General features: G+C 35.3%; 1 protein-coding gene across 9 annotated transcripts in view; it reads left to right on the top strand.

Moving 5' to 3' along the window:
* Spidr (scaffold protein involved in DNA repair) overlaps positions 1-21503 on the top strand; it is a 419506-nt gene that overhangs the window by 243883 nt on the left and 154120 nt on the right. For all 9 annotated transcript variants that reach the window (XR_002391231.2, XM_087182055.1, XM_021249026.2 and 6 more), the window contains one exon: positions 20397-20592. Coding sequence is in view for 8 of the 9 variants with exons in the window: in XM_087182055.1 (XP_087038181.1) it covers positions 20397-20592 (196 nt within the window). In the remaining variant the exon portion in view is untranslated. The remainder of the gene's footprint in view (positions 1-20396; positions 20593-21503) is intronic.

The following is a 21503-nucleotide window of genomic DNA, read 5'->3' as shown; positions in this document are numbered from 1 at the left end:
AAATTCTTCTTTATTGATGAAAACACATTCAGTGTAAATTGATAACAAAAAATTGGGGAAAATATAAAGGGATAAAACTCAACTATTAAAAGATACAGAAGAGGTTCTGCCACCTGCCTTGCAAGTGCAAGGTCCCAAGTTCAATCCCCAGCACCAAAAAAAAAAAAAAAAAAAAGATATAGAAGATTGAATTTTGACAAATTCATGTATATGTTATTAGAGACTCAGCTTGCATCTGTAAGGACAAAAATGAGTTGAAAATAAAAAGATGCAAAAAGCTATTCCAAACAAATAGTAACTAAAAGAGAACTGAGGTGTATATATTATTGGCAGACAAAATAGACTTTAAGTCAAAAATTGTTAAAAGAGATAAAGGATAGCATATTTGAAAATATATTTTTAACTGACACATAATCGTATGTATCTGTGGGTATAGTGTGACATTTCAGTGCATAGATTATAATCATATCAGGATAATTGACATGTAACATTTCAGACATATGTAATTTATTTGTGCTAAGAATATTAAAAATCTTCTCTGCTACCTATTTTCAAATATTCAATTAAATGTTTTCAACCATAGTTGACAATTAATTGTTATTAACAATGGCACTGTGTTATCAAAGTTGAAAGTTATTCCTTCTAGCCATGTTTACCCATTGTCCATCATCTCTCTGTCTCTCTTCCTCTGGGACATTATATATTGATAAAAGTTTCATATAGCAAGAAATAACAATTATAAACAGACATACCTAATAGAGGAGCCCCAAAATATATGAATCAAAAATTGACAATCAAAAAGAGAAATAAACAATTTTACAACAATAGCTGAAGACATCAATACCCCACTTTCAGTAAGGATTAGAACTGGGTAGAACATAGTAAGGAAATAGAGGATTTGAACAACACTATAAAGTAATTAAACTGAACAGACATGTATAAAATATATCCTCCATCCCACAACAGCACAATACTCATTCTTATCAAGTGCACTTGAAACATTCTGTAAAATCAATCATATGTTAGTCCACAAAACAAGTCTTAATCAGTTTTAAATTTAATCAAATTTAAAACCTCATAATTCTTTTCCAATGACAACAGAATAAAACTAGAAACAAAATACAGAGGGAAAACTGGAAAATTCACAAATACATAAAAATGAATGCACTCTAAATGACCAGTGGGTTAAATAAGAAATCACAGAAGTTAGAAAATGCTTGAGAAGAATAAAAACAAAACCCAACATACTAAAACTTACAGAATACAGCAGAACAATGCTAGAAGAAAATTAGATGTAAATGCATACATTGAAAAGAAGAAAGACAAGAAACCAATATTATAACTGTCCAGGCATTGGGGATTTAGCTCGGTGGTTCCGGTGCCTGCCTCACAAGCTCAAGGTCCTGAGTTCGATCCCCAGTACCCCCCAAAAAAGAAAAGAAAAACTGTCCATCATAAGGGAATAGAAAAAGAAGGTAAAACTAAACCCAAGTTTAACAGAAAAAAAAGAAATAATAAAAATAAAAAAGAGATATGAATAGGTGTTCAACATCACTAATCTTCAAGGAAATGCAAATCAAAACCACACTATAATATCATCTCACAACTGTTTGGTAGCTGTTGTCAAAAAGTCAAAAGATAAGTGATAGAATGTGTAGAAAAGAGAACACTTATATACTGTTGATGGGAATGTAAAGTGCCATAGCCATTATATGAAACAGTATGGAGACTCCTTTAAGGATTAAAAATAGAACTATTGTATAGTCCAGTAATTCCATTACAGGATAAACATCCAGAGGAAATAAAGATATATGCTGTCCTACGTTTACTGCAGCATTATTCACAATAGCCAATATAGTACCATATATGGGACTAGCTAAGTCTCTCAGTAGATGAATAAAGAAAATGTGGTATATATTCATAATAAAGTACTATACAGGCATAAAAAGAAAGATATTTTGCCATTTACAGCAACATGAGTGAATCTAGAGGACATTATGCTAAGTGAAAATAAGCCAAACAAAAATACTCCATAATCTCACTTGTATATGTAATCTAAAACATCTGAACTTCTAAAAACAGCATAGAAGAGCAGCTGTCAGGGCTTGAAGAATGAGGGAATAAGACATATCACCAATGGGGTACAAACTTTCAGCTATAAGGTAAATAATTAGTAGAGACCTAATGTTTAGCATGGTGTCTATAGTTAATTCATTCTAGACTTGAAATTTGCTAAAAGAGTATGTCTTAAGGATTCTATTTTATTTTTTTATTTCTATGTATATTTATTGGTACATTTTAGGTATAAAATAGATTTACATTTATCCTTGGTGTTTGTACCAGAACATGATGTATCTTAGTTCTTATTTTTTCTCCCATTACCTGTGCACCCTTCACCCCCTGCACCCTTCCCTATTTACACAGATTTTGATTCCATTTTTTTTCTCATAAATTTTCCTCTCCCTTCTTCCCTTTGCCCTTCCCCTCCCACCATACCCAAACCCTTGGACCTTTTATTATTTCAAATTATCAATTATTCATTTTAATCATTTTCATCCTTATTTACACTTTCAATTTCTCACACTAGAGAAACTATTCGGTATTTACACATGTGTGTCCTATTTATTTCACTTAAGAGTATGGCCTCAATATGCATCCATTTAGCTATAAATGTCTCTAGTTTCTCATTCTTTGTGTCTGAGTAATACTCCATTTTATTAAAAAAACACATCTTCTTTATCCAGTTTCTAGTCGATGGGCACTTGGGCTATTTCCAAGCTTTAGCTATTACAAACTGTGCCGCTATAGACATAGGTGCACATATATCGCTGTGGTATGATTCTTTTAATTCTTCGGGGAAGATTCCCAGCAGGGGAATAGCTGGGTCAAATGGGACTTCCGGTCGTAGTTCTTTGAGGTATCTCCATACTGATTTCCACAGTGGTTGCACCAATCTACACTCCCACCAACAATGGAGAAGGGTTCCTTTCTCTCCACACCCCCGCCAGCATTTTTTATTGGTTGATTTCTTTTTTTTTTTTTTTGTATTAAATTCTTTTATTGGTACATTGTAGGTATACAACACAATTACATTTCTCATTGGGAATTGTACCTTTACATAATGCATCTTGGTTCTTATTTTTTCCCCCTTCCTAGCCCTCCCTTCACGCCCTCCACCCTTCCCTATTTACAAAGACTTTATTTCCATTTTTTCCATTTCTCATCATTTTTCCTTTCCCTTCTTTCCTTTCCCCTGCCCCTCCCACTACCCCTACCCCTTTGGACGTTTTCTTCCTATTTTACATTATCGATTATTCATTCTAATCATTGGTACATTTTAGGTATACAATATAATGACATTCATCATTGGAAATTTGCACCTTTACATAGTCTCCCTTGGTTCTTATTTTTCACCCTTTCCCAGCCCTCCCTTCAACCCCTCCATTCCTCCCTATTTACAAAGATTTTGTTCCTATTTTTCCATTTTCTCATATTAATCCCATTCCCTTCTATCCTTTCCCCTAGCCCTCCCACTTCCTTCCCCTTTGCCCCTTTTCTTCCTATTTCACATTATATTGGTTGATTTCTTGATAGCAGCCATTCTTTGTGGGGTGAGGTGGAATCTCAGTGTTGTTTTCATCTGCATCTCTCGAATGACCAGTGATGTTGAACAAAGGATTCTAATCATAAAAAAATTATGAGGTGATAGGTATGGTAATTGGCTGAACCCATCAATTCACAATGTATACACATATCAAAACCTCACACTGTACCTGTGAAATGTATATAATTTTATTTATCAATTATAAATCAAAGCAGAGGGAACACAAAATAGATTTTTAATTAAATAATAAATTAAATTTAAAATAGACATACTCCTATATCCTGCTTTGCTACACAAGATGGTTACAACAATTAAATGAGATAATTTATTATTTTTTTGAGACAGAGTCTCACTGTGGTTGCCCTCGCTGGACTTGAATTCATGGCAATCCTCCTGCCTCAGCCTTCCAAATGCTGGGATTACAGGTGTGCACTACCATGCCCGGCTAAATGAGATTATCTAAAGGAAAGTTCTTTATAAAATGCTTGCTTAATTGGTGTATAAAATAAAAACATTATACTAATAAACATTAAACATTTATTATAAAAAAACATTTATTATAAAAACAATAACAATAAGCATTTTTCCATCTTCTAATGGACTAAATTTTTTTTCAAGTTGATTCTCTTGTTATTTATAGGTTAATCTTCAATCTGAAAATTCAAAATCCAAAATTCTCCAAAATTTGAAACTTTTAAAAAAATTTTATTTTATTGGTACATTTTAGGTATACAATATAATAACATTCATCATTGGAAATTTGCACCTTTACATAATCTCTCTTGGTTCTTATTTTTCCCCCTTCCCCTGCCCTCCCTTCAACCCCTCCATCCCTCCCTATTTACAAAGACTTTGTTTCCATTTTTTCATTTTCTGATGTTAATTCCATTTCCTTCTTTCCTTTCCCCTACCCCTCCCACTTCTCCTTCCCATTTGGCCCTTTTCTTCCTATTTCACATTATCTATTATACATTTTAGTCCTTATTTACACTTTCAGTTTCTCACACTAGAGAAACTATTTGGTATTTATACATGTGTATCCTATTTATATCACTTAAGAGTATCACTTCAATATGCATCCATATAGCTATAAAAGTCTCTAATTTCTCATTTTTATGGCTGAGTAGTAATCAACTTTTTAAAAAAACCACATTTTCTTTATCCAGTCTCTAGTTGATGGGCCCTTGGGCTGGTTCCAAGTTTTAGCTATTACAAACTGTGCTCCTCTGAACATGGCTGTGTGTATATCACTGTGGTATGATTCTTTTAATTCTTTGGGGAAGATACCAGCAGGGGAATAGCTGGCTCAAATGGGAATTCCAGTCCTAGTTCTTTGAGATGTCTCCATACTGATTTCCACAGTGGTTGCACCAGTCTACACTCCCACCAGCAGTGGAGCAGGGTTCCTCTTTCCCCACAGCCCTGCAAGCAGTTGTTATTGGTTGAATTCATGATAGCAACCATTCTTTCTGGAGTGAGGTGGAATCTCAGTGTTGTTTTCATTTGCATCTCTCAAATGACCAGTGACATTGAACATTTTTTCATGTTTATTTGCTATTTCTAATTCTTTGTCTGAGAAATGTCTGCTCATTTCAGATGTCCATTTTTGGATTGGGTTTTTAAATTTGGGAGGTCTGATTTTTTTAGTTCTTTATAGATTCGAGATAGTAGACCTTTGTTTGTGGAACAGCAGGTGAAGATTTTTTTCCCACATTGTTTGTTGTCTCTTCACACTGTTGCCGGTTTCTATTGCTGTGCAGAAGCTTTTTAATAAGAGGAGATCCCACTTGTTGATTCTTCATGTTAGTTCATGTGCACCTGAGGTTTTCTTCATAAAATCTTTTCCTACACCAGTGTCTTCAAGAGTTCTACCTAAGCTCTCTTCCAGCTGTTTCAGTGTTTCTATTTTAATATTTAGATCTTTAATCCATTTTGATTTTAGTTTAGTGCATGGTGAGAGATGTAGGTCTAATTTTAATCTTTGGCAAGTTGAAACCCAATTTTTCCAGCACCATTTATTAAAGAGGCTGTCTTTCCTCCAGTGAGGGTGTTTGGCTCCTATATCGAAAATGAAATGGCTGTGTCTGGAGTTGTTTAGGAATCTTTTAATCTGTTCCACTGGTCCTCAGGTCTTTTTCTTTTTCAGTACCATGCTGTTTTTATCACAGTAGCTTTGTAGTATAGTTTCAAGTTGGGCTTTGTGATACCCCCTGCCATGTCTCTGTTACCTAGAATTGCTTTTGCTATTCTGGGTTTCTTCTTGTTCCAAATGAACTTTTGGATTGTTTTCTCAAGGTCCATGAAGTGTGCTGCTGGGATTTCAATTGGTATTGCATTGAATCTATATAGCAGTTTTGAAAGTATGGCCATTTGCACTATGTTGATCCTTCCTACCCAGGAGCAGGGGATGTCTGTCCATTTTCTGATATCATCTTCAATCTCTCTTTACAGAGTGCTATAGCTTTCAGAGAAGAGGTCTTTGATTTCTTTCGTTAGGTTGATTCCTAGATATTTCAGTTTTTTGGATGCTATTGTGAAAGGAATTGTTTGCCTTATTTCTGTCTCAGTGAGTCTGTTGTTCATGTAGATGAAAGATACTGATTTTTCTGTGTTGACCTTGTATCCAGCTACTCTACTGAATTTGGTAGTTTAGTGTAGAAGACTTTTGATGGTGTTCTTGGAGTCTTCTATATAGAGTATCATGTCATCTGCAAATAAGGATAATTTGACTTCTTCATTTCCTATCTTTATTCCTTTTATTTCTTTCTTTTGTCTAGTTGCCGTGGCTAATGTTTCCAAAACTATATTGCATAGGAGTGGTGATAGTGGACATCCTTGTCTTGTTCCTGATTTTAGTGTGAAGGATTTCAGTTTTGATCCTTTATTATTATATTGGCTGTTGGTTTTTCATAGCTGGTTTTTATCAGATTGAGGAAGAGACTGTCTATTCCAATTTTTTGTAGATTTTTTATCATAAATGTCTGTTGAATTTTGTCAAATGCTTTTTCTGCATCTATTGAGATGATAATATGGTTTTTGTCCTTGGCTCTATTGATATAGTGTATTACATTCATTGATTTGCATATGTTGAACCATCCCTGCATCCCTGGGATGAATCCCACTTGATCAGGGTGTATGATCTTCTTGATGATCTTCTGCATTCTATTTGCCAGTATCTTAGTAAGGATTTTTGCAGTTATGTTCATTAGTGATATTGGCCTACAGTTCTCTTTTTTGGTTGGGTCTTTCTCTGGTTTGGGAATCAAGGTGTTGCTTGCTTCCAGGAATGAATTTGGGAGTATTGCTTCCCTTTCAATTTCATTGAAGAGTTTAAACAGTAGTGGCAGTAGTTCCTCTCCAAATGTCTTGTAGGATTCAGCAGTGAAGCCATTAGGACCTGGGCTTTTCTTAGTTGGTAAGTTTTTAATTATGTTTTCAACTTCATCAATTGATGTTGGGTTGTTTAGAATTTTCAGGTCTTCTTTGTTCAACTTTGGTAATTCATATGTATCTAGGAATCTGTCCATTTCTTCTGTGTTTTCCATCTTATTGGTGTATAGGTTTTTGAAGCAGGATGATCCTTTGGATTTCTGCTGGGTCTGTTGTAATTTCACCCTTTTCATTCCTAATTGCATGGATTTGGGTCTTTTCTTTCCTTTTTCTGATAAGGTTGGCTAAGGGTTTATAAATTTTGTTTATTGTTTTGAAGAACCAACTCTTGGCTACATTAATTTTTTATATTGTTCTCTTAGTTTCCATTGAATTGATTTCTGCTCTGATCTTTATAATTTCTTCCCTTGTATGAGTTTTGGGTTTGTCCTGCTCTTCTTTTTCTAGAAGCTTGAAGTTCAACCTCAGGTTGTTTAATTGGGCTTGTTCTGTTTTCCTAATATGATAATTCACTGTTATGAATTTCCCTCATAAGACTGCTTTCATTGTGTTCCATAGATGCTGACATGTTGTATTGTCATTGTCATTTAATTGAAGGAATCGTCTGATTTCTTCTTTAATTTCCTCTATGACCCATTGGTTATTCAGAAGTGTGTTGTTCAATTTCCACGCATTTCTGAAATTCTTGCAGTTTCTTTTGCTATTGATCTCCAATTTCATCACACTATGGTCTGATAATATACAGGGGATAACTTTAATTCCTTTGCACTTACTTAAACATGTTCTATGTGTGAGTATGTGGTCTATTTTGGAGACCAACCCATGTGCAGCTGAAAAGAATGTGTATTCTGATTTTGTGGGGTAGAACACTCTGTAAACATCTGTTAAGTTCATTTGTTCAAAAGTTTGAGTTCTAGTATTTCATTACTTATTTTTTGTCTAGTTGGTCTGTCTATTTTTGACTGTGGGGCATTGAGGTCCCCCACTTATATTGTATTACTGCATATATGAGTTTTCATGTCTGTTAGTATTTGTTTTATATAGTTGGGTGCACTGGTGTTTGGTCCATATATATTTATGATTGTCATCTCTTCCTCTTGGATTTTTCCCTTTACAGGGATGTAGTGTCCTTCTTTGTGTCTCTTAATCAGTGTTGGTTTGAAATCCACTTGATCTGCAAAGAGAAGAGCTACTCCTGCTTTTTGGGGGGTTCCTGTCACATGGAGTATTGTTTTCAACCCTTTAACTTTCAGTCTATGAGTTTCCTTTTGAATTAAGTGTGTTTCTTGTATGCAGCATATTGTTGGATTTTGCTTCTTGACCCATTCTGCCAGTCTATTTCTTTTGATTGGTGAATTGAGACCATTAACAATGATGGTTATAACTGATACGTATTGACTTGTCATTGCCATGACTTTTTCTTTTTGTTGGATTCTCCCCCTTTGCATTAATTTCTTGTCACACCCAATTGATTCATTCTGCTTTGCTTCCTGGGGTTGTGATCCTTGTTGTCTTTTCCTAGGATATTGTCTAAAATTTTTTGGAGTGCTGGTTTGCTATTCATGAAATTCCTAAGGTGCTCTTTGTCATGAAAGTATCTCATTTCTCCATCCATTTTGAAAGATAGTTTTGCAGGGTACATCAATCTGGGTTGGAGGCTGTTTTCCTTTAGGAGTTGTAATACATCCTTCCATGCTCTTCTTGCCTTGTAGATTTCTGTTGAGAAATCTGCTGTGATTCTGATGGGCTTTCCTTTGTATGTGATTTGTTTCTTTTCTCTGACTGCTTGTAGAACTTTTTTCTTCTGTTGCTTTTCTGGAATCTTAACTATTATATGCCTATAGATTTTATTACTATTATATGCCTATGTAGATTTTTTTTTGATCAAGGCTAGTTGGAGTCCTATATTCCTCACTTACCTGTATGTCAAGTTCTTTTCTCCCTGCTTAGAAAGTTTTCTACCAGTACTTTTGTGAACAGTTTTTTTTATGTCATCTGCACTCTCTCCTGTCTCTTCATTGACTCCAATCAGTCTTATGTTGTTCTTTTTTGCATCATCTAGCAGCTGCTGGATTGATTTCTCCTGGTGCCTTACAATTTTGAAGCCATTTTTCTTTTTCTTGTCACTAATTGCAATCTTATCTTTTATATCTGAAATTCTGTCCTCACATTGGCCCATTCTGCTGTGTAGACTTTCAGTGGAGTTTTTAATCTCCTGGAAATCTGTTTGCATCTGTTTTATGGATTCCATTTGTTTCCTATGTTGGGATTCCATTGTGCCTCAGTTCCTCTCTAGATTTATTAATCATATCTTCCACCATGAACACAATCTGTGTTGTTATCTGTGAAATTATTTCTGATTTCATTTTTTCCAGATCTGTTTTGTTCCCATTTCAGGGAGTCTAGTTGATTGAGTATCAGAGTGTTCCATCACATTTCCCTTTAGGGTTGCTGTAGGTGACCTGGAAGTCTGGTTTTGAGACTTGTTTACATGTCTTCTCATTTCAATGGGGAGAGGGAGCAGGGGAGGTGTGTGCTGTTGGCGCCCACACAACTAACCTCCTCTGTGCTGGGAGCAGTGGTACAGTTGTCCGGGAGCCCCTTCCTCTGCCCTGGGAGTGTTGCTATGTCAACCCAGAAGCCCCTTCCTTTGCACTGAAATTTGAAACTTTTTGAGTGCTAATATGACAGCATAAGTGGAAAATTTCACACCTGACCTCAGATGATGGGTTGTGGTCAAAACATATGTGCAGAAAACCCAGTTTATTCAGTATCCCTAAGGGAACAAAGAGCCTCCATGTACCTTCAACTTCAAGTCAAAAACTTTGTTTCATGTGAGAAATTATTTAAAATATTATATAACATTACCTTCAGGCTATGTGTATAAGAAATATAAATGAATTTGGTTTTTGACTTTCATTTTCAAGATATCATGTGTATGCAAAAACTGAAGAACAAAACAAAACTAAACCCAAGAAATACACATCTGGTTCAAACCATTTCACATAAGGGCTGCTCAACTTGTATATCCATTGTTGTTCTGAGTAAGCTCTTGTATATAAGTGCTCAGTAAATATATGAGAGAAGACTAATTGAAACAAGGTAATATTTAAAAGACTGTAAAACATTTGAATTATACTTTCTTTCCCTGAGAAGGTGCTGTAGACTATTTAAAATCTATTATGCATAACCAAATTGTTTTGATAAAGATGACTTAGATAACCCATACTTTTGTATTTATAGCTCAGCAGAGTGATGGTGTACAATCTTAATGTACATTTATCTTCAATTATAAATTTTAAGGGGTCAAGAATTTAGTTATTAGAAGTTACCAGTAATAAACTTATAAAAGAAGATATAAATACTTGGACAACTGATTCCATATTGTTAACTTTGAAGATGTGCTTTGCAAGTGAGAAATACTTTATTTTTCTTTCCTTAAATTCTTTTAGTGGTACATTTTAGGTATACAGTACATTTACATTTATCATTGGGAACTTGTACGTTTACATGATGTATCTTGGTTCTTATTTTTTCCCCATTCCTCTGCCCTCCCTTCACCTCCTCCACCCTTCCCTATTTACAAAGACTTTGTTTCTATTTTTTCCTTTTTTCAGATTTTTCCTTTCCCTTCTTTCCTTTCCCCTACTGAGAAATACTTTAAAGACAGAAACAAAAAGAGAAAAAAGCTTCAAATGGCTTCTGTATCCCTTGAGCATTCCCATACATTGATCCATTTGTTCCCAAAAAAGTCCACTAAATACAGTCCAGAAGAGAAGAGTGAACTTTATTCTTGAGCAAACAAAATTTTATGTATTTATGTTTATTTTAACAAACAAGAACATTTTAGTTTGTAAATTAAAATCACTTAAATTATTTTTCAGACAGTGAGTTTAAGAAAGAAGCATAAAATACAAAATCACTTTAGGTTTAATTTAAAATAATTGTCTAAAGTGTAAAGCAACACTTTTACATGGAGAGCTTTTCAGAACAACATCCACCTGGTACATTCCTTGATTGTCCCTAGAAATCTTAGCTCAGTGCCAGGCATAGTGGCCCCTCAGAAGATTCAGACATGTGAGTGAGTGCAGTAGGCAACTCTTTGTGGTTAAAAGTATATGTCTTGTTGGTTTTACTAAACTTCACAGATGAAGATTTAAAGTATAATGGCATACTGACTTCTCTGTGGCCACACACTTCACCTTCAGGTGGGGGATGCTCGGGAATCCTCATTGAAGAGGTAGGAACATCAGAATGTGCAAAGGCAGGTTGGGGGTTCTATCATGAGTGTGGTGGCTGCCCAGCAACCCTCAGCCCTGCCAATTGCTGTCTTGCCCTTCCTCCTCATTTGTGGGGAACAGCCTGACATCTGAGACCAGAGCTCTCAAGGAAACATATTTTTAGAGGGTCCAAATCTTCCCTTTACCCTCACCAGCATGGACCAAGGGGACAAGAAGAAATCAAAGGAGAAGCAAAGCCTAGTTCTCTTCCTTGAATTGATCCTCACTAGGACTGCAGCCTTCAGCTACTTAGAGGCTCAGAGGAAATTTTCTTGTTCAGGGGCACAGTCTTACTTTCTCCGTGGCAAAAAATTTCATGTGTGTTTCTGACTCTATTTATTGTAGTGTTTCTCACAGTAATTGGAAGTTCATCTTGGGGTATTTATTTTAATTTTAGCATATGACACACCCTGCTGTGGTTTTGCTATGCTCTTGTTCTATGTAACATTCTGAGGTTTTTGCCCTTCTTGTTGCCCTAATTTATTTGCCTATGAAAGCAATCTATGCCATTGAAGAGAAATTATACTTCCTTGGTATAATTTTAATCCAAGAATGTTCTTATTTCTTTTAAAATTTAAAGCATTGTCCTTATAACCAATCTTACACACTGATCTAGTTTAACTGAGATTTATTCTGTTTGAAGTTAAACCAAGCCTATTATTTGCTTTGTGATTTCTGAGGACAACTATTTCTTAGTCTTGTTCTACTGATTCTTTTATGTTAGTAGATTCTTTTATGTTAGTTATGTTATTCAGCTCTCTTGTGGTCAATGTTTTCCCAAACTTCTTTTACTGTCATTAGTATGAACAGAGTGAATCCTTTTGTTCTGAATTTCTTCATAGATTTTCAACAGAAAGTTCAATTTAGGATATTTTATGGAGTTTAGAAAACAAAACATTGTTCAGTGCATTTGATTTGTTTTATTCCTTTCTATCTTCATGTACTATTCAAATACTGCAGTCTGTTCTTCATATCTTGTGCCATTTCAGGTTTTAATTCTGTTTCTGTACCTTAATTCAATCAAAACATTCAATCATTAAAACAAATTTTGCAAATGAACATTGTGGCAACTTTTATTGAAGTGATGGATATTAAGGTGACCATTGCTAGAATTCTTTTTTATAAATTTTAAAGTATGCTTATACCTTTCTACCTGTATTGATTTTTAATTATCTGATTCTTTCAAGATTAGTGTTCATCTGAATAAAGTGATTTTTAAATGTACTGTCAACATTTTCATCTCAACTAGAATTAAAAGACTAGAAAACAAAACAGAGGGCCTGAGAGCTGTTTTATGGTAGTCTCATTGTTCAGCCCAATTCTGAGCCACTTTATTCTTGAAGAGCTCTAAGAAGAATTAGCCTAAGTAAAAATTGAGCCACTTATTCTAACCCCTGCTTATTTTGAGAAGTGCCACTCATCTTTTTCTTCCTGAGTTTCCATTTTCTTTAAAGATCATTCCCACAGTTGAGGTTTGTGCTTATTAGCATCCTAGAATTAAAATGGGCTTCGTTACCTATAAATTTGGAAATTCATATATTTCTGATTAAAAGTAGTACACCAAAAATTTCTCAATTTTCATAGTTTAAAAAATTCTTTTTGTTTAAGTAATTTTAAATGGCAAATTATAGTTCTAAATGATTTGTTATAGGAGAGATGCTATTTTTTTAAACATGGTCCCACTATGTATTTCAGACTGTCCTTGAACTCACCATGTAGCCAAGGCTAGCCTCAGAACTTGCAGCGATCCTCCTGCCTCAGCTTCCGAGTGCTGGGATTATAGGCGTGCACCACCACTCACAGAAAGAGATACTGTTGAGATTTTTCAAAAATAATCCTCATGAACCTAAGATCTTTGAAGAATAATAAATACCATTCCTATAAAGCAGTCTAATATATCTAATATTTCCACATTATTGCCTTAAAATAGTTTACCATAAATGTTATTCCCATATACAAAGTAAGATGGATTGTTAGTTTCTGTGATACAGACAAGATCATTTGGCTTGTAAGTGACAAAACTGGACTTGAATCCCTGTGGTTAGACTTCATAGTCTATCTTCCATATACCACACTGCTACTTTGAATAGATAGTTTGTACCTGGAAAAAAAATGGATGTTTCTTTTTAAAAAATGTATGTTACTTACTGTTCTCTAGAGATGAAATACTTAGGCAGCTTTGTTAACTCAATCAAGTGAAGAAAAATGGGCCAAGCATGGTGGTGCACACTTGTAATCCCAGTACTTAGGAGGCTGAGGCAGGAAGATCGACACAAGTTTAAGGTTAGCCTGGACTATATAGCAAGACCCTGACTCAAAAAAAAAGATGAAGAAAAATGTTCTTCAAATTGTAATTTTTCCTGCAATAGCAGAGATGTGGACTGACAGACTTAAAGTGTAGTGTTTACCTTTTCTTCTGTTGTGAAGAGTGAGATCTTCATTATTAACTAGGAAGCTAGAAAGTCAGGCCATTCATATTAGCAAGTTAATGCACCCAAATCCTTGCCTGTAGTGACTGGTCAGGTGTAATGGACCACCAAGCAGGGTGCATTCCTACCATGGCTAGTGAAGCCAGGAGGGCTCTATACAAAGGCTTCTTGTTGTGCTCATTAAGTCCTGAGAGTTAAGCAGGTATTTGATCTGCGGACAAAGGTAAGTGAAATACATTCGGTTTGTTTTGTTTTGTTTTGTTGTACTGTGCTAGGGATCAAACCGAAAACCTCAAGCATGTTAGGCAAGAGCTCAAACATCAAACAGTGAGCTATACCCCTAACCCTGAGTTGATGGTGCTGTGTGTGTGTTTGTATGTGTGTGTGTGTGTGTGTGTGTGTATGTATGTGTGTATGTATGAGTAGCAATGCTCAAAATATGATTGCGGAACCACTAGCATCAACATTATCTTGGAACTTGTTGAAATGCAAATTAGGGGGTAAGGGTGTGGCTCAGTAGTAGAGCTCTTGCCTACTATCTGCTAGTCCTTGGTTCAATTTCCAGGCCTTAGAGTCACGCTGGACTAAAACTATAAGATAAACATGTAGGGTTAGCCTCAGGAAGAGTAGTCCTGGGAATGTACTTAGATTTATATTCAGGAAATACTATATAATTCAGGGTTGGAATGGTCCTTTAAAATAGAAACCAGTCATAAATTATACATGTTTTCTTTCAGGAGTACTCCATGCATTTCACTTCTTAATACATATATTTGTATTTCAATATAAAGATTGCTGCTTTTGATTTTCAAGAAACATGAATGAATACAACAAATATAATTCTTTACTCAGAAACCATATTCATGAACTGGGCGTGGTGACTCATGCCTATAATCCTAGCTCTTGGGAGTGTGTCTCAGGTGAAGCACCATTAGTTCAAGCCATCTTGGGCTACATAGTGAATTCAAGAACAGCACAAACTACATAGTAACACCCTATCTCAAAAAAAAAAGAAACCATACTTATGGGAAACCTAGCTATAGCATTGTGCTACTTTTGAGTGCTAGATTCATAAGCCAACCTCTGTAGACAGATCATACAAGTACAGCATAAATCCAAATGAGAAATATACATATATATATTATTGTGATGCTAAAGAAAAAAGATATGAGAAATATGTTGAATCTTAGCTACAAATGTAAATTCTTTGATGTATTTTACTATAATACTTTGATGGACATTTTTGTACATGTTTTTTTCCCTATCTCTGATTATTTCATTGGTATAGATTCTCTTTTTTTGTTTTTGGTACCAGGGATTGAACTTGGGACTTTGTGCTTGCGAGGCAGGTGGCAGAACCATGGAGATAAATCCCCGGCCTTCATTGGTATAGATTCTTAACAGTGGCCTTGTTGAATATATATATGAATATATATGTGTGTATATATCACACACACTAAGGTCTTTGATTACCCAGTTATACATAGAAATGTATACACTGCTGTGAACCTAGAGAAAACTGAATTTTTCAAAGGTATCTTGCATTGGAGAAATTGTCAACTGAGATATGGTCTATTTTTGAAAAGAAGTCCCTGGGTTCCATATCCAGTCAAAAAGAAAAAATGCTAGTACTGTATGTGTCAAACCTAATATGTACATGTCTCCATTTTTGATTTGTATATATGAGTACAAGTATAGTCATATAATGGCACAGAAATACTATTAGGTATTAATTACCCTCACTTTAGATATGAAAAAGTTGAGATTGAGAAAATTGAAATAAATTGATCAATCTGAAATAGAAATAAATAGCCTTGCTTCCATTTTAAGTGGAAAGTATTCATTCTTTCATCATTAATTATGTAAGTTACAGACTTTTTACTCATGTTCTTTATCAGGTTGAGAAAGTTTTATATTTCTCATTTTCAGAGTTTTTTCATTATAATGGGTATTGAATTTTATCAAATGGTTCTATATCAACTGATATAATTATATAATTTTTATTTTTTGACATTTACTTGGTGAAGGTGATTTTTAAAAAATGTTAAGCAAGGCTTACATCCCTGGAGTTAACCCCACTTGTTAAAGCATATTGTGTTTTATATATTGCTGAATTCTATTTGCTAATATTTTGTTAAGGATTTTTTTTCTTTCTTTTGGTACCAGTGATCAAACTCAGGACCTTGCACTTGCCAGACAGACGCGGTGCCACTGAGCTACATTCCCGGCCCATGTTAAGGATTTTTGTACTCATATTCTGTTGTTTTGAGTTCAGGCTGGTGAAACTTGTGATCATCCTCCTGCCTCAGCCTCTCAAGTGCTGGGATTACCGAGATGTGTTCATAGTTTTAAGATATTTTGGTCTGCAGTTTGTACTATTATTTAATATCAGAGTAATACTGGGCTTATAAAATGAACTCAGAAGTGTTTCCCTCTTATGCTTTCTAGAAGAGGATGTGTAACACATACTTATTTTCTCCAATGAAAGTATCTAGAGCTGTAGATACTGCTTTGGGGGGTTTTAAAATTAGAGATTTATTTTCCACAACACTTTTAAGGTATGTTACTCTGTTTTCATCTCTTTAATAAAATGCTTAAAATGGCTCACAGTTTTGGATGTTCCAGTCTGACTAGCCCCTTTATTTGGGCCTTTAACAAGACTATACATCATGATTAGAAGAGCTGGTGAAGCAAAATCACTTATATTAAGTGCCAGGGAGAGTAAAGTGCAAGGAGAGGACTGAGGTTCCACAGTCTCCTTCAAGAGGAGCCTCCAGTGGACTAAGTACTCCCAATAAAGGTTCCACCACCTCCCAGTAGTACCACCCTGGGGGCCAACACTTAATGTGGGCCTTTGAGGGACCTTCAGCATCCAAACTATAGCATATGACTGTTCAAATAATGCTTTATATTTAGTGAATCATGGTAATTTATTCTTTTAAAGAAATTAGTTCAGGCCGGTTATTTAGCTCAGTGGTTTTGCCGCCTGCCGCACAAGCACAAGCACCCGAGTTGGATCCCTGGTACCAAAAAAAAAAAAAAATGAAATTAGTTCATTTCATCTAAGTTGTTATAATGTATGTGTATAAAATTCTACATAATACCCTGTACTAGCCTTATGATGCCTACAGGGTCTATAATGATATCTTCATTCTTGATATTGGTAACTTATATCTTATTTTTTTGGTCAGTCAGTTCATGAATCATTTTGAAGGACCAACTTTTGTTGCCTTATTTGTTCTGTTTTTCTGTTTTCGAATGTTTCAATTATTGATTTGAGGCTTTTCTTCTTCTAATATAAGCTTTAAATAGTATAAAATTCCCTCTCACTGTTGCTTTAGCTGTTTTTCACAAAGTTTGATATTTTAAATTTTCATTTTCATTTTATTTTTAAAATTTTTCATTGACACTTCCTCTTTGACCCATGTGTTGCTTAGAAATGTGTTGTTTTATTCCCAAGAGTTCATAAATTTTCATATTACCTGTTATTGAGTTCTAGTTTGTGATCTAGAACTGTGATTGAAGTAAATTTTCTATATGATTTTAATTCTTTCAAATTTGTCAAGATTCATTTTATGTCTCATAATGTGGTCTCTTATCATGTCTAGTGGCACCTGAAAAGAATATGTACTCTGCTGTTGTTGGATGGAATGTTTGGTTAGATTCTGTTGATTGATGACATGTTGTACTCTTCTGTATCCTTGCAAATATTCTCTCTGGTTGTTCTATCAGATGTTGACAGAGTAATGTTAAAAATCTCCAATTGTAATTGTACGTTTGTTGATTTTTTTCCTTTCAGTTTTATGTTTTTTTCTTCCTGGTTTTGTTTTTAATCTATGTTGTTTGGTAAATACACATTTAGGATTGATATATGTTATTGATGGATCAACCTTTTATCATTATGTAATTTCCTTCTTGTCATTTTCTTTGCTCTAAAACCTAGTTTATATAGTGTTAATATTACTCCTTCATCTTTTGATTTATATTTGCATGATGTATCTTTTTGTAACATTTTGTGTTCATCCTATATCTCTATATTCTTAGAGACAGCATACAGATGGATTACAGTTTTAATCCACTCTGCCAATCTGTCTTATAATTGGTTTGTTTGGACCATTTACATTTAATGTAATTATTGATATGTTAGAACTTAGTTCTACCTTTTTTACTTTTTGTTTTTCTGTTTATTCTTTTTTCATTTCTGTTTTCTTTTTGTGGGTATTACTTGAACATCTTTTAGAATTTCATTTTGGTTTATTTATATTGTGTGTATCTATTTTTATAGCTGTTTTAATGATGACTCTGGGCATTACATTAAATATACATAACTTGTCACAGTCGACTGAGTCAACATTTTACCTGTTTGTGTGAACTGTAGAAACCTGTCTCCCTTTATATTTATCTAGCCTCCTATTCATAAAATGATTGTCTTTAGTATTTTCTCATTTAGAACCACATTAAATAGCATAATAAACTTTATTAATCATCATTTTGAAAATTTTAGTAGGGAGACTTATTGTATTTACCTATATCATTTTACCTTTATAGTTCCATTTTTATTTCTTCCTTCCCACAGGTCCTGAGACTGTTTTTCCAGTCTATATTTCCCCTTCATCTTTGGTATTTTCTCTCATTCTGTCTCTACATTCATTCATACTTTTCTGTGACTCCTCCATTCTGATGTTGAACCTACCCTTGATATTTTATATTTATATAATTTTGTTTTTTAGTTCTGAAACATTCACTTTTAAGAAATATTCTATTTCTATTTCTTTGCTGAGGCTATCTTTTTTATTTGTCTCAAGTTCACTCATAATTGCTCAGTGAAACATTTTCATAATGGCTATTTTAGCACCTTTGTCTGGATAATTCTAGCATGTATGTATGTCATCTCAGCAGTGCCATCTATTAGTTGTCCTTTTTCCTTGAGGTTGAGATTTTTCCTGATTCTTAGGTATAACAAATGATTTTAGATAAAAACATGGACATTTAGAGTATCCTAAATGTCCCAAATGTTAAGAGATTCTGGGTCTTATTTAAACCTGTTTTAGGTAGCTTCATCTGATACTACTTTGTAAGGGGAGATGGGGACAGGATGTCACTACCAGATGGAGGTAGAAGTTCAAGTTATGCGCTTGATACCTGAGACAGAGAAGAACATTCCTGATAAACAGGGATCTGCATTCCTGCAAAGCTCTACTGATAGTACCCTGGCTGGGAAAGCCTGGGGTGCCTTGTTGCTGCCTCTCAGGTGGCTGCCCCTGACCACACTGGGCAGTGGTGACAGTCTTAACTCTCTAGGCTTTCTCTGGCACCACTGGAGGTTATTACTATCAGGTGAGGGTGAAGTCCAGGCACCCAGCTAGTCTTCCCTCTCACAGTGAGGGGGTACTCCTTGCAGGTGTACAGGGATTCTCCTGCCCCACCTTCTCACCCTACTCCAACCTTGCAAATGGGACTCTTCACTAGAGAATAGTGAAGGTAGAAGTCTGGGCTCCCCGCTTGGCCTTGCTATAGAAAGTGTGGGAACTTACTATAAGCTTCTTGTGGTATTTCCCTGGAGTAGAGCAGTTATTAAACAAATATTTTCTGCCTTGCTAGCCCCTTCCTTAGTCCTTTGATTAAAGAAAATGAGATTTGGGGGGCTTTTTTGGACTAGCATCTATTGCTGTTTCCAGGCTGCCAGCTGTTTTAGCTCCAAGTCCGGGATATAAAGGAGATACACACACACACACACACACACACACACACACACACACATCCCAGGAACGTAATGCTGTATCATTCCTCAGGTCCTCGTGTCCTGAGGTTTCTGTGTCCTGCCTGGTCTGCCTTCTCTCCACCTTTCTGTGTCTTCTTATGGTCATCTTATACTTTATATACAATGTCAGACGCTTTAGTTGTACTCAAGGAGGGAAATAGACAAAAGTATGTCTATTTCTTCTCCCAGGTCTGAAGTCTTAATTTTTTCTTATTATCAGCACTTCTTGTTTTGAGAGGTGGTTATTTAAGTGTTTTACCCCTCAGATGACTGAAAGGAACCAGGAGAAATTTGTGTAGTATATTTCCAGTCCTTTTCTACTTCAGTGTGAGGCATTTCAGTTAACTATGGTTAGTTTGATAGCAAAGTTAGAAGTTCTTTCGTGATCTCATAATCATGTTCTTTGAAAATTAGAGCTGTTTAAATATCTCTAAGTTTTATTATAAATAACATTTAATTCATGGAGTCCTTTCTTGTGCCTGTTGATAGTCATTGCTTATTCTCTGCATTTCTCCAGGGAAGGGGGCAGGGCATGAGACCTGGCCTGAGGGATCTCAAGCCTGAGAATTTAAATGATCTTCTTCCATTCCTGACTGGAAAAGTAGTCAGATCCACTGACAGCCACACTTGAGAATTAGGGGCAGCTGTCACTGTGCAGGCTGCTTTGGTCCTAACTGTCCATCCTTTAGGAGCAGCTGTCATTCTATGGGCTGGCCTTGTCCTAGGTATCTATTGGTAGGAATAACTGTCACTCCATGTACTGGCCTGCTCTTAGCTGGCCATCATTAGGGGTGGCTGTCACTGCACAAGCTGGCAGTGGTCTTAGCTGTCAGTAGCCTGTATGTGATTGCTCTTTATATTCTTGATTTAGCAAAATATAAAGAAGAGTTCAACTTTATAAATAAATTATTCAATTTTGTTCTCTTTCCCAGGCACAAACTTATTATCCCAAATGGAAGTTGTCCTGTTATTCTGAATACTTACTTTTGTCAGAAATTTGTTGTCAAAGAAGACCCAGAAACAACTCAAGAGGTGTACTGTCGGGATATACCCATTCCGAGAAGAAACATCACTTTGGCTCAGATGTTTAGAATTAAGGATATAACAGATAATTCACCTGAAATCCAGGTAAAGTCCCATTGGCTCAGAGGTTTTATGCTTTCAGTAATATTGGAGACTGAATTTGAAAGGACTTAGGTGTGAGGATGTTCACTCTTGGACCTCCTCCAAAAATGTATGCTAGAATATCTTATTATTATTATCCTTGAAAACACTGTAGTTCAGGTCAGGATTTAGTTGTGGTCTTTTAACACTGTCTTCCTAATTATGTATTTTTAATCTTTATTCTAATTTATTAAAATATATGAAAGTTTTTTCTCTGTTCATATCTTACAACTAAGAAGTTTAAGCCTGTCTTTATTTGTTTTTTTAATCTTTGTTTTTCTTTTCCATAATATGTATATCCCTTGAGATATAAAGAGCTGCATAAACTGATGATTATACACTAGAGATTGATTTTTGGAATTATTATGGCCCTGAGCCATGATCATTTGCCAGGATGAATTTGGGGAACCACTAAAATTCACTGGGAGTGGGCATGCTGTGTGCCATGGAAACAGTCTCAGCTCTGGGAGTCAGTGATGTTTCCACCACACAGGCCTCAAACTCAATAGGTTACAGAAATCATCACAAAACAAAACGTTCAGACTGACATATCGAGGAAGGGAAAATTACACAAAATTTTACTCTGTTTTTGTTTGTTTTTTTTGATTTGATTTATTTTCAGTACTAGGGATTGAATTCAGGGGGTGCTGAACTATATCCCTAGCCCTTTTTATTTTGAGACAGACTCTTGCTAAAATTGCCTAGGCTGGCCTCCTACTTGCAATCCTCCTCCCTCAGCCTCCCAAGTAGCTGAGATTACAGGGCTATACCATTGCACCCAGCCACCCTGTTTTATGCCATATAACCAAGCAAAAATCTCCAGTGACTATTTGAAGAAGTTTATGGAGGGGATTATTGAAAAGGAGAGAACTTGA

This window comes from Heterocephalus glaber, unplaced genomic scaffold (genome assembly GCF_053883595.1).
Source record: "Heterocephalus glaber isolate CG9 unplaced genomic scaffold, H.glaber_assembly_v1.0 deba00000281, whole genome shotgun sequence".
NCBI classification, from domain to species: Eukaryota; Metazoa; Chordata; class Mammalia; order Rodentia; family Bathyergidae; genus Heterocephalus; species Heterocephalus glaber.
This window is presented reverse-complemented; position numbering and strand designations above follow the sequence as displayed.